The sequence below is a fragment of the Meles meles genome, chromosome 18 (assembly GCF_922984935.1).
Source record: "Meles meles chromosome 18, mMelMel3.1 paternal haplotype, whole genome shotgun sequence".
In the NCBI taxonomy this organism is placed as follows: domain Eukaryota; kingdom Metazoa; phylum Chordata; class Mammalia; order Carnivora; family Mustelidae; genus Meles; species Meles meles.
In genome coordinates, this window is record NC_060083.1 from 46,418,143 (window position 1) to 46,431,495 (window position 13,353).

A 13,353-nucleotide genomic window follows, 5' to 3' on the forward strand; every position below is an offset into this window, starting at 1 on the left:
CCTGCTTCTCCCTCTCCCACTCCCCCTGCTTCTGTTCCCTCTCTCGCTGTGTCTCTTTCTGTCAAAAAAACAAAAACAAAAACAAATAAATAAATAGGGTCTTTAAAAATAAATAATTGATTTCAATGACAGATTACTGTGGGGTTTTGGGCCCATAACGTAGAGAGTGTTCAAAGAACTGAGTAATGTTACCACAACAAAATGCCTTCAAGTCCTATGTATTTCCATGAACCAACTTTTTCAGTGCTACTCATCATGAATTAAAGCTCTGGTCATTCTAGCAAACATACATGAACTTTAAATACACACGTGAACTGTTAAAAAAGTTCCACTTAACTTATTAGGAAAAGCATTTCAAATTAAACTTACGTTTAACAATTGATCAAAAACCAGGTGTTTCAATCAACTCTATATTTTACAATGATAAAAACTCAATCCAGGAGAAATTATTTAATATTATGACCACAAGACAATTTTCAAAATGTTTTAGTTTTAATTTTTTTGTTGTTTGTTGCAGAGAATTAGGACGACAAACCAAAGGCTTTCGAGGATAAAATGTATCATACTAGAAAAAAATTCTGGGGAGGAAATTAGGTAGAAATAGAAGTTGGAGGACTAAAGGCAATGCAAAATTTCAAAGGTTAAACTGGCTTGTAACTTTTTTAGAGGATAAAAGAAATCAAATCACTATGGTATTGAAATTCCATTGCAGATTTACATGCCTAATATAAGAGTTTCATTTTTTAAGTGTCTAATATTTACAATTATCCAGAAATCATATCCTTTGCAAATTTCAGAGAAAATTTTTAGCTATTTAAAAACATGCCCGTGGATAGTTTTAAAAACAAACCAAAGTTCACTGCTTGCCTGCCTTCAGTTACCAGCCCTAATCTTTTCTCCTAAGGCAAGGCCCCAATTAAGGATCTGAACCCTTTAAATGTATTTCTCAGGAGGACGGATTCAGACCTTGCACAAGACCGAAGAGGATCCGGTGGGAATTTATTGCCCTCGGAAGAGAAAACCACCCAACCGGCCTGTCTACTTTCTATTCATCAGTCAAGAGCTCTAGTATTGCCCAAGACCTAGGTCCGAACCCAGCCAAATCCATCTGATTTATTCTGGTAAAAATCAGCCACCACCCTCCCCCCTCCCCGCCCCCGCCAACACTCCCCATCCCCGAAAACCTATATTCAAAGGCTTCAATTTCCTCATCTTTAAAATTAGGACTCAATGTCAATGTTCACTCAGGTGATAATCTTCCCATAACTAAGGGAGAAATAAAACTTCATGGGCAAACTCAATGACGGAGGTGCCAATGTCTCCATTTGGGAACCTGGGGAAGGAAGAAAAGTAGGGGCCAGGGCGCCTCTTTAACAGTGGATGAGTGGGAATCTCAATGCTGTCACCCAGGCCTGGTGGGGGGCGGGGGGCGACGCGGTCTTCCCTAAAACTTGACATCCAGTCCAGCCTCCTGGGAAAAAGAAAAGTGGAGGCCAAGCCTTGTCTGAAAGACGGAGATGATCACTCAGCCAAACAGCAGTACCCGTCGAAGCACCGTTAATCTATCCTATGAAATGGGTATCACTCCCGTTTTCCAGATGAGCAAACTGGGAGTCGGAAAGGTACGCGGCTTCAGAAAACTGGAAAGGGCAGACGCTGAATACAAAAATAAAACAGACCTGACCACAAAGTTCTGAAGCACAGCGGCTTTGAACTGAACCTGCGTTTGAACCCACCATTTCTGCCGCAATTCTAGCCGTAAACCTTTGTCCATTTCCACAGCTGTAAAACAGGGGAAAGAACACCTTGCCTAACAGGGCTGCTGTCAAGGCAATGAGCCAGGGATGCCAAAGCGTTAGACGCAAGGGCTGCTATACAGTATGTGCTCAACAGACTGTAGCCGAGCTTTGGAAAAACAAGGCGCGCACTGCCCGTACCACCGCGCAAGGCCACCGGTGCACCTCGGGCGGGCTTCGGAGCGCCCTAGAGCCAGGCCCGGCGCCGCGACGCGGAACCCCGGGGGTGGACCCAGCCCTCTGGGACCGAGCAGCCCCGGGGCGCCACCCTCCCGTGCGCCACCGTCCGCCCCACACCCCCACCCGTGCGCCGGGCCGTTTCCAACCGACCGCGCGGCGCGCTACGTACCCGACGCCTCTGACCCAGCCTGGGCCGCCGCCACTCGCCCAATCTCTGCGGCGCTTACTGGGTGGCTCCCGGCCGGCGGGCGGGGCCTCGGGAGCGCGCGCACGTGGACCGGACGTCCGGCCGGCGGGATACGTGGGCGGGAAGCTGTGTTGTTCCCTGCGTTGGGCCTGGTGGGCCTCGCGTGTCTTCCGAGCCGGAGCCCTCCCCGCCGAGGGAATAAAGAAAAACAAACAAACAAAACACCCTGGAAAGTACTAGCTTCAAACTCAGGCTTTGGCCACCTCCAGCCCTGCGGGCCCTGGCAATGGATACGGCAGGTAACTGAGCGCCTCCAGCCCAACAGGTCTTAAGAGCAGTGTGTAGGCATCAGCTCATTGAATTTTCACAGGTGGATACTGACACCGTCCGCGTTTCACACAAGAGGCAGCTGATTCTCGGAAGTTAATCCGTTTGCTCTCTTACAGTGTCAGTTGGCTGTAGAGCTCATTCTGTCCGGGCAAGCCCAGCAAGTCACTTAGCCTCTCACCCCGTCTCCGCTATTAAAGTGGGGATAAATGGCCACTTGGCTGTTTGTTGAAAGCATTAGAAATACATAACACCTAATGGTGCCTCACATATACCAAGTGGTCCTTACCCTGCTTCCTTGCCCTCTCCCTAAATACCTCTGCTTTCTGCCCCCCCCCCATTTTTAAAAAAGATTTTATTTATTGATGGAGATCACAAGTAGAGGCGGGGGTGGGGGTGGGGTGGGGGGGGGAAGCAGGCTCCCTGCTGAGCAGAGAGCCCCATGGGCTCCATCCCAGGACCCTGAGATCGTGACCTGAGCCGAAAGCAGAGGCTTAACCCACTGAGCCACCCAGGCGCCCTTAAGGTAGGAATCTTGTCTATCTTCACCAGGAATATCCCCAGTGCCTAGCATAGTAGCGATCAGATACATTGAAGAAGTAATTCAACATCTTTCTCTGACCACTCCAGTCCCTGAAACCTTTCCTCTTCATGTCAACAGCACTGGCTGCCATCACTCAATAAATAGGCTTGCATTTCATCATCAAAGGGCCCATTTGGTCCAAACAGCAATCCAGCATTTGAATCTCCTCTACATCTGGCATCGAAGCTTGGCCATGCCCAGTGTCAGGGAACTGTTTTACTTTTCTATTTTTTTTAAGATTGTATTATTTATTTGACAGAGAGACACAGTGAGAGAGGGAACACAAGCAGGGGGAGTGGGAGAGGGAGAAGCAGGCTTCCCCCAGAGCAGAAAGCCTGATGCAGGGCTCAGTCCCAGGACCCAGGGATCCTGACCTGAGCCAAAGGCAGACGCTTAACCACTGAGCCACCCAGGTGCCCCGGGAACTGTTTTTCAAGAGAGCGTCATGCTGTCCAAATTTCAAGTCCAGTCCTGACAGTAAGAAAGTTTTTCCTTAGATAATACAATATCTCCCCTACTTCTAACCTGTGGGATCATGCAGACCAATTCCAATTCTCATTCCATAAGGCCAGATCTAACAGTCCTGTTTGCTTTTTGCATCAAACAATTTACAGATAACCTAGCTTTGTGGTTCTGAACCTTGTCCCTACTCCTGTCACATCAGAGGGATACACAACTCCCAACCGTGGCTGCCATGGCAATGACAGGGATAGGAATACACCTTCCCCTCTCTCAAATTAGCAACCTCTTCTTGGGGCATATTGTTAGGAAACCCCTGCAGATGATCCTGCTTTTCCCAGACACTGTCTTACGGTATTGTGAGCACTAGTTTACAGGCTGGGTCTTGTCTTTTTTTTTTTTTTTTTTTTTTTTCCGGGGCCTTGTCTTTTAAGTAGGCATCCTTGTGGTCCAATGGGCCTATAGGAGCTGCAACTCTGCTCTGCATCTCTGCTAGTATGATCCCAGAGGAAAGGCTGAAGGATGCCACAAGGCCCTCAACCCAAGTACATCCTCGGAACTGAAGTTCTGCCTTGGTGGTTTGGAGCTGATGCCATTAAGGGCTTTTTTGATTCCAACACATATTCTCTTTTATTCAGGATAGCAATAATAAACTGGCTCTAGCTGCTTACACGGTCTCACTTCATCCTGACAATGACCTGCATCTCAGTCACCTCTGTCCTTGGCATTAAGCACGATACATGGACTATTGTGCTGCTTCAAGTTGTTTAATGAACCACCCTCTGAGTCCGAGAGGGATGACTCTTTTGACTCCTTGGTCTTTGACTCTTGGTTCTTAAAATTAAACTAACTTTCCGTATGTTTATTTTAAATAAATATTAATATGCAATTAAATTTATACCGCACCTTACAAATACCATTAATATTTATCCTTTATTAAACAGCTTCAGGGGGGAAAAAAAAACCTCCCATAGGTTGTCACCAGGTGAAAGATAAAGTCCAAACTTTTTAGCCTGAAACTTAAGGCCTTCTATGACCCTGGCCCCGTTCACCCCTCTAGACATATGTCTCACCATATGTTCTCCCTTGGGGAAGGCCAAGAAAAAAAGTGATATTTTCAAGTCTAAATTCAGACTAAGTAGCACTGCAACTTCAGACTAATCACTGAACTTCTTGTTTTCTCACGGTAAAATGGGAGTAACACCTGCCCTGTTCATTGCACGGTGTCAGGCGAGACAATTGATGGTGGGGATCAAAGAAACTGCTAGCACATTCTGTGAGCAATAAACACTATACAAACACAATGGGTCACCATACTGCGTGTTCCTGCCTCTGCCCTTTCCCTGTAATGTTTCCACACCTGAAGCCTTTAACCCTTCTTTCTCACCATTCATTCACACATTAAGTAATCCAACAAATATTGAGGGCCCACTCTGTGCTGGCCCAAAGGATACAGGAAAATCCAACAAATTCCCCGCCTTCATGGAACACAGAAGAAAACAGATGCAAACTGTACAACCACACAAACAAAAAAGTAAAACCACACCTGTGAGCCATCTCAGGGGTTAGGCCCACATGGCCCCCAGAAATTATAACCGAGGATCCGGCACTTAAGTTGCCTCCAAGGCCAAGTTCAAAGTCTGCTTTTCTCCTTTCTAACAATGGTGACCCAAAGATCTGCACGCCCCCTGCCCCACCCCAAACTTCAGTTAACTTATCTCTCCAGCTCATTTAATCATACCCAGTCAGGCCGTATTATTTTTTCAAATTGCACCTGGTTTTCCCAACTTCACTGAGCAGGGAGTGGCTGGCACACTTTAAATCCCACAGATTTAAGCCACAGAAGGCTGGACCCACTGCGTTCCAGACCCATGTGTCAGGAGCTATCAAAGAGAAGGAAGGGTACCCTTCCTGAAAGAGTTCCAGGAGAGACAGGAAGCTGCCCAAGATCATCCCTTATTCACAACTGAGCACACCAGCCCTGTTCCTCAGAGAAAAACTCTCTTCCTTAGGACAGCCAGGCTGCTGCCTAGTATGATCTTTCAATGACAAAAATTTCATCCTCATTTCAGAGGCAACGTGGGGGGTTTGGGGGGTAGGGAAGGAAAAAATGAAACAAGACAAACCATAAGAGACTCTAAATCTCACAAAACAAACTGAGAGTTGCTGGGGGGAGGGGGAGGGAGAGGGTGGTTGGGTTATGGACATTGGGGAGGGTATGTGCTATGGTGAGTACTGTGAAGTGCGTAAGCCTAAAGATTCAGAGACCTGTACCCCTGGGGCAAATAATACATTATATGTTAATAAAAAAATTAAAAATAAAAAAAATTAAATTAAAAAAATTTCATCCCCTCTCTCCCCAGCTAAAAATCTTTCAGCAGCTTCCAAGAGTCCTCAGGATAAAGCCCGACCCCCTCAGCATGGCCTCCACATCCCTTCCTGGTCTGACTCCTGACTGCCTCTTCAGTCTCAGTCTCCAAAATGCTCACATAATTCTTGCTGCGGGACCTCAAGAGAGGGACTCTCCGGCAGCTGGACTCGCCCCTACCCCCCCCCCCGCCCCATTTGTCTGGCTCCCCTTTGAAAACTCAGCTCAGCCATGTTTTCGTCCGGAACCTCTTTCCCCAGGCTAAGGGTGCCCCCAGGCTGAGCTGCATTTGGTGTTCCCACTCTCTCACACACTGTACCGGAACAGTCGGTCTGTGTAGCTACCAACGTGTGGAGTGAAGCCGGGATAGGAGCGACTGTGGTGTTCTATCCCTTATTCTCTAGTTCCTCCCGTGGAGCCTGGCATGTGGTGAGTGCCCAAGGTGTTGGAAAAATGAACCACAACCTGGTTCATGCTTTCCTAGGCCCATTAGAAGAAATGGATCTCTGATATGCTAGGAGTACAGCAAGGGCCTTGATCTGTGATGGACATTGTGAGAAAGTTTTTCTTTGATCATCACAGGGAATGCTGACTTCCTGGGAAGGGATATAATGATTTAGTAGATACTGACTGTCTCAGACACTTTACTAAGTATTTTGCCTGCATCGTCTCATAAGTGAGGACATTGAGGCTCAGAGAGGTAAAGTGACTTGCCTAAGGTCACTCATCAGGCAGAGGTAGATTCACAGATCTGTACCTCTGGGGCTAATAATACATTATATGTTAATAAAAAATAAAAATTTTTTATCTTTTAGAATTTAGAACCCAGAGAGAGTTTGACTCTGAAGTATGTTCTCTTAATCACTATAGTCTTCTGTCTCCAGTAACAACTGTGAAGGGATAGCAGAGGTATCCACAGGAGTAAACTCTAGAATCTGCAGGGTTTCACAGGCACATTCCTCAGCCACCCTTTGGGCTCTGCTGTACCTCACTGCCTTTGTAGAGTGCTTCTGTCAGAATGGGGAGGATAGAAAGAGCCAGCAGGGCTAGATGGGAAAATCCTGCTATTTTAATGTGATGAGGCACTCAGGAAGCTGAGAAAGTTTACCTTGGAAAAAAGAATTTTAGGGAACCATATATTAATGGAAGAATATGTAACAATTATGTAGAAGGACACAGGATCATAAGCTTCCATGTAACTCCAGAAGGCTGAACTTGGCCAACTTTCCACCAATAAGAACTGTCTGAAAGTAGAAGGCTCTCTGTTAAAGGGGGCGGAGGGGGTAACGGGGAGGAAAACATGTGAGAACTCTTGGAATTCCAAGAAACTATCCACAAACCCAATTTAGGAAACTGTCCCAACGTGACAATAAACTGAAAAGTAAACTTACATTCCAAAATCACACGTGGCAATATTCAAGTTTTCAGCAGTCATTTAAAAAAAGTAACACATACACTCAATTTCTTTTTAAAAATACAACACTTACATTTTATTACAGAGAAATAACAGATTCTACAAAATCTAAGTGAGCATTCTAACTTGAAAGATCCTAACAGAGGGGGAATAACGGCCTTTCAGTTACCTTTGAACTCTGAAATTCTCAGAGGTGCTGGATTCCAGAACTTTCGACTGGGACTTGCATTCTGAGCTTGGATGTGATAGTCACATTGCCTGTCTGAGCCTCCCAGAAAGGCTCTCCACTGAGCAAAAACTGCGCAGTTTGGAGTAAAATACAAGGCAGTGTCTTTTTTTTTTAAATATTTTATTTATTTGACAGAAATCACAACTAGGCAGAGAGAGAGGAGGAACTCCCTGCAGAGCAGAGAGCCTGATGCAGGGCTCGATCCCAGGACCCCGGGATCATGACCTGAGCCGAAGGCAGAGGCTTTAACCCACTAAGCCACCCAGGCGCCCCAAGGCAGTGTCTTTCTTGAGCTCTGAACCACAAGAACGGCAGGGTTCACAGTGGACCCTGTAATCACTCTGCCCTGGTCATGTTTCATTAGCTTTTGTTCAACCTCTGGTTATCTGTGAGAAAATACAGGGTTGGAAATTAGAATAGGGATGCGGGTTCTGGTTCTGCTACTAAGTATCATTGTGAGGTGGTGGTGGTTTTGCTGCAAGTTCAATTTTCTCAAGTTCCCTTCCCTACCTACTTTACAAGGTCACATGACCTACAAGCCAAACACTTAGAAATCAAATCCATCTAACACATATAAGGCTTTATCATCATCATCTCTGGCGCCTTCCTCTGGCCTGCAGCTGCACAGAGTACATCATACGGACAGCAGTCTTGGTCCTGGAGAGATGAGTGTGGGTGACAGCAGTCAGTCTGAGTCGATGTCCTTCCCTTCTAAAGTCCGATATAAATGACTGGGGATTATCTGCTGTTTGGGATCACATTTTTTTAAAAAGATTTTTTATTTTATTTATTGACAGATCACAAGTAGGCAGAGAGGCAGGCAGAGAGGGCGGGGGTGGGGGAAGCAGGCTCCCTGCCGAGCAGAGAGCCTGATGTGGGGCTTGATCCAAGGACCCTGAGATCATGATCGGCGCCTAAGACAGAGGCTTTAACCCACTGAGCCACCCAGGCATCCCTGGGATCACATTTACTTCTGTGCCTGCCACTGAGAAAAACGAAGAACTGACAATATTTAGCTCTATTTTGTTTTGTCTCCCTAAGTTAGATGGGACTGTTTCTTCCCACTTTCTCCCTCTTTCCACGTTGTTTCCCAATGGCAAAGATCATTCCTTTTTCTGGCCATGGAGCTCTCTGAGGATAAGAACATGTCCTTCTGGTACAACCCACAATCCAACCTGAATGGGAAATCCCTAGAAATGGGAACCGTGTCTTAAGGTGCTGGCCTCAAGCCTCAGATGCAATTACTCAAAAACACTGGGGTGAGACCCAAGGGACTGAAGCATTCAGTCAAGGCTAAAACTAGAATGAGATGTTACCATTACTTTCTAATAACTGATTTTCAAGCAGACAATGGGACTTTTGTAGTGATAGAGAATTCAGAAGGCCGAAGGGCAGACGGATCCAAATTTGTACACTGATTTGGCACTTACTTGCTTTGTGACTGAGCGATTTACCAACCAATCTGGGCCACATTTCTTCGTCTGTGCCAACAACGTATCTTCTCGGCTTGTTGAGAGGATTAAATGAAATATACGAAAAGCCTTACCCCAGGCTCTGGCATGTAAGTGCTCATTAAAAAGTGCATGTGGAGAATCCTAGGAACGGTGTGAGCTTCGTGGAGAGCAGTTGCTGGAGGCCAAGAAGCGGCAAAGCCAAACTAAGCAGTCTGGTCTCCTGGCTCAGGATCAGTGCTCCACACACAGCATCCACCGTCTCTCAAGAGGCCTCGAACTCCAGACGACCGGAGCCGCCTGGAGTCCCGAGGGAGGAAAGGGGGCCAGGAGCCAATCTGGCTTCTTACAACCAAGGCTCTGCAAGAAGGCCCGACGCATTCGGGCTCCCGATGGGTAGCACCCGCAGGCCTCAGGCCTCATTACTTACCCGGTAATGGTAACGGTCCTTAACGGCAGCCAATAACGGCTCACCTGTGGCCCAGGCACTGGCAAGGGCAGGCTGAGGTCAAACCTTGGATTTTGGCGCCTCATCCCGAAACCCTAAGCAAGCATCGAACTACAATTCCCAGTATGCCATGCGCCGCCCGGTCGCTGAGCGTCGGCCCCGCCAACCTTGGGTCCCTTCTTTCCTGGAAACGCGGCTGAACGCCCAGGACTTCCGGGTAGTGTCGGTCCCCCACCCAGGGCAGCCTCCCTTTATGATTTCTGGGTACTGTAGTCCACCTTGTTCCAGTTTCGCGAGAATGAGCGGTACCTAGCTACGGCTCCCTTTGACCCAAAAACTACAAAACCCAGAATATATCGCAAGTTCCTCTCGTCCAATAGGAACCCCCTATGTAGCGAGGCGCGGAGGCGGCTCTCGAAACTCAAGATGGCGGACGAGAGTGAGACAGCAGTGAAGCCGCCGGCACCTCCGCTGCCGCAGATGATGGAAGGGAACGGAAACGGCCATGAGCACTGCAGCGATTGCGAGAACGAGGAGGACAACAGCTACAGCCGGGGGTAACGATATTCTCGGAGTCCAATTCCCGTCCAGTCTCCCACAACCTGGGTCTCGGGGGTGCGGGGAAGTCACCGGGAGCTTAGGGTAACCCCACCCCCATATTCTAATTGGCTGAGACATTGGTATCTTGCCTGGCGATTGGTTGCTGTCTTTGTCATTTACCAGGGTGGGTGCTCAGTATATTAAGGGCCGGAGACATTGAATACTTTTATTATATAAAAGTTCTTCTGTGTAATGTTCCACTCTTGTGCTTCACCCGCGTGCAGGGAAAAGAGCATGTTGGACGATGGTTTTCGATGGCACAACACGGGTCAATCTAACAGTACAGTTCAAAGGGAACGTTACTTATAGATGTGTGTGAACAACGTGATTAGCAATAAACGAATAATAAAACATTTCGCTGCAGCTCACCTTCAATGAGGAAATATATCAGGTTGTACAAACCATAATTATGTTGTAAAGTGTCACTAACAGGAGAATCTCAAAATACAAACTTACCTTATAAACCCTACAGTGTAATTACTGTACGATAATGGTTTGATGTATATGGTGCCCGTGGTTCCAGATAATCTATAAGTTTCCTGAACAGTATATAATTAGGTTTTCCAGGATCTTTGTTCTTTTAACTTTGTGAAATAACCTTAAAGCTTCAAGAAATTGAGTGATGGTGCAGCTTGGACAGGGATTAGAAATGGGTTTAATATTGCAGTTCCTGTACTTCAGAGTCTTGCCTACTAGTAACTGTTGCTTGGACAGAAGAAATTCATCAGGCGTTTCAGAGTTGAGTTCTACTTCCAAATCAGTTTTCATTCTTGTAAGCCACACCCTATCAGTCTTTCTTCTTATCCTTACAGTGGCCGGTGCTGAAGTTCTGTCCCTATGTTTTTTAACGGAAAGTTATGAGAGACTTTTTGGACGTATAACTTTGCGTGGGAGCCTGTAGTGTCTGATTTTGTGCCTGTGTGTTTGTGTGTGTGTGTATGATAGTCCTATTTTCATAGTCATGAAGTCATTTGCAGTATTAGCGGTTGCCTGTAGGTAAAGGTAAAAGGTTGAAATCTTTGGATAAACTTTAAAAAATTCCACCGTCTTGTAGAGATGGAAGAACAAAGGATTAATTAAGTTGTTTATAATCTGTTTGTGATGAATCCTTAGGTTAAAAGATCTAGCTTTTATGTTCTTTGAGCAGCTTAAAAAAAAAATCACAAGAAGAATGTAGAGGAAAAGGAAGTTTGTCAGATCTGGTTTTATAAGAATGTGTTCTTTTGCTATAACTCACAACAGATCTCATGTAACAAAAGCCTTGAAGTTTGAGATTCCTAAGAAAGGAAGAGCTTTTAAAGAGGAAGTAGAAACAGGAAGAAGGGAAAGTGCAGCCCTCCTGAGTAGAAATCCTAATTATAGATGAGAGCTGCTGAATTCAGAAGTCCTTTCAGAAGTGAAAGTAAAGCTTTTTGTTTGCTCTGTGTGTAGTTGCTTTTATTTTTCTCTGCTAAACTGTTACCTTGACCAGCATCTGTAGCTCTTTAATTAGTTTTCTTCCCCATGATCTGTGAATCAGTTTGCAAAACTATTTAGCAGAAAGTTCTGTGTTTTATTTATAATACAACAAAGTGGTAACCTTAAAAAAAAACTTTGATGGTGTTTTGTTGTTGTACATGGTTATATATGGTCTGGGTGAACAAATTTATCAGCATCCCAAATCTAGAGGTCTGTGTGTGCTCTCTTCGGCAGCACATATACCAAATCTAGAGGTCTGTGTAAATGAGTTTGGAGGTGACAGGTGAAAACAGAAGACCTAGCTTGGAGAACTGGCTAATTCTGGCACTCAGAATCTGAAGTAGAGTTAATATTTTCTCACTAATTGTTGGAGGAAATGATTTGGGGAAGCAGTGTGGCACCGAAAGAGCATGGATTTTGGGTTCATTCATACCTGGGTTCAAAGCTTGATTCTGACACTTAGTTGTCCTGTAACCTTGAGAAAGTTACTTAACCTCCAGTGGTAGGGATTAAATGAGATAACATGGGGAATACAGCCTGTCCCCTCCCTCCTGTTCTTGCTTCAAATCTTCCCGTCCTTCCCCCAGCTTGTGCTCTTATCACATACTTCGTTTTTTGTAGCTTTTATCAAATAACGTGTGTCCATTCCCCGCCTCACCTGATTGTAAGGTGCCGGAGTAGAGAGACCATGGCTTTGAGACGCCTGGCACTTAATGGGCGTTTGTGAGTATTTGGTGGATGAACAAATAGCCAATGTTAAAATTCAGAGTTCAGTATTGGCGGAGTTTCTCCTCGCTGAGGGAAAGAGTGTTAGATTTTTCTTACACACTTTCTTACACCAACTCAGTCTCATTGTGAGCCTTAACTACAGTTTCTTGTGAAATACCTACAAAAACTGGGGATCCTCCAAGTTTCACAAGGCCTTTCACTGAGGCCTTCCTTTTAGGATGGGCTCACAGTACTTTACACTAACGAAACAACCATAATTAAGTGAACGCTTGATGAGTATAGATTTCACATATACACTGAAATACACGCGCACATGCATACATGCACTGTAGGTGTGTGTTCTATTTTGTGTGTTTGTATTTGTTATGTATGTATCTCTATAGTTTCTCTATATACTGTTTTTTTAATCTACTCAACAAAGGCAGGTGGCATTTTTTCCCCCAGTATACTTGCCTGACATAAGTTACAGTTAATAAATTAGGTTTAATTTATTTGAGAGGGAGAGTGTGCAGAGGAATTAGGGGAGAAGCAGAGAGAGAATCCCAAGAAGACTCCCTGCTGAGCGCAGAGCCCCATGTGGAGCTCTGTTGCAGGACCCATGAGATCGTGACCTGAGCAGAAACCTACTGAGCCACCCAGATGCCCCCAGACTAAGGTCATCTTAATACTGTATTCCCCTGCAGTTCACCATCCATCCGTATGCTTTAATTTGCTTCTTTGTTTTTAGTGAAAGTCTTTCCAAGAATTGTTACTAAGGAATAAATTACTAGCTGGCAGTAGATTTTAGATTAGGGTTAACAGACAAGGTTTATTTGGATGATTGGAACAGGAAAGGACTTTTATATTATTTGGTTCCTAGGATTCTTTTAGAATTTATTTTTCAATGTCATTGATACCACTGAGATGCTGGTAAGCCATCCCTTTGACAAGAATGTCTCTTTCCCATCCTGCTTTCTTACTTCATGGGGACAGGTTAAGAAGAGTTCTTATAAGTTTTCCTCGCTAGTCCTGAGCTGTTACCTCTTATGAAAAAACTTAAGAGAAAACGGCGATCTCTTTGAAAGGAAATGCCATAAAGCCAGCCTTACTTGCTTTTTGTTTTACCCGTCAGATTCTCCGAGAGT

At 45.4% G+C, this 13,353-nt stretch overlaps 2 protein-coding genes across 7 annotated transcripts in view; one reads left to right on the forward strand and one right to left on the reverse strand.

Moving 5' to 3' along the window:
* Positions 1 to 9,535, reverse strand: part of DCAKD (dephospho-CoA kinase domain containing) — a 28,053-nt gene extending 18,518 nt beyond the window's left edge. For 2 of the 6 annotated variants that reach the window (XM_045983957.1, XM_045983954.1), the window contains exon 1: positions 2,146 to 2,197. The gene's annotated coding sequence lies outside the window, so the exon portion shown is untranslated. Of the gene's footprint in view, positions 1 to 2,145; positions 2,228 to 9,424 lie in introns of those variants that run through there. The other 4 variants (XM_045983959.1, XM_045983955.1, XM_045983958.1 and 1 more) reach the window with 4 other exon arrangements.
* Positions 9,536 to 9,834: 299 nt separating this feature from the next.
* Positions 9,835 to 13,353, forward strand: part of NMT1 (N-myristoyltransferase 1) — a 29,959-nt gene continuing 26,440 nt past the window's right edge. Inside the window, exon 1 of the mRNA XM_045983953.1 lies at positions 9,835 to 9,999. Within this exon, the coding sequence (XP_045839909.1) occupies positions 9,869 to 9,999 (131 nt within the window). The 5' untranslated portion in view covers positions 9,835 to 9,868. The remainder of the gene's footprint in view (positions 10,000 to 13,353) is intronic.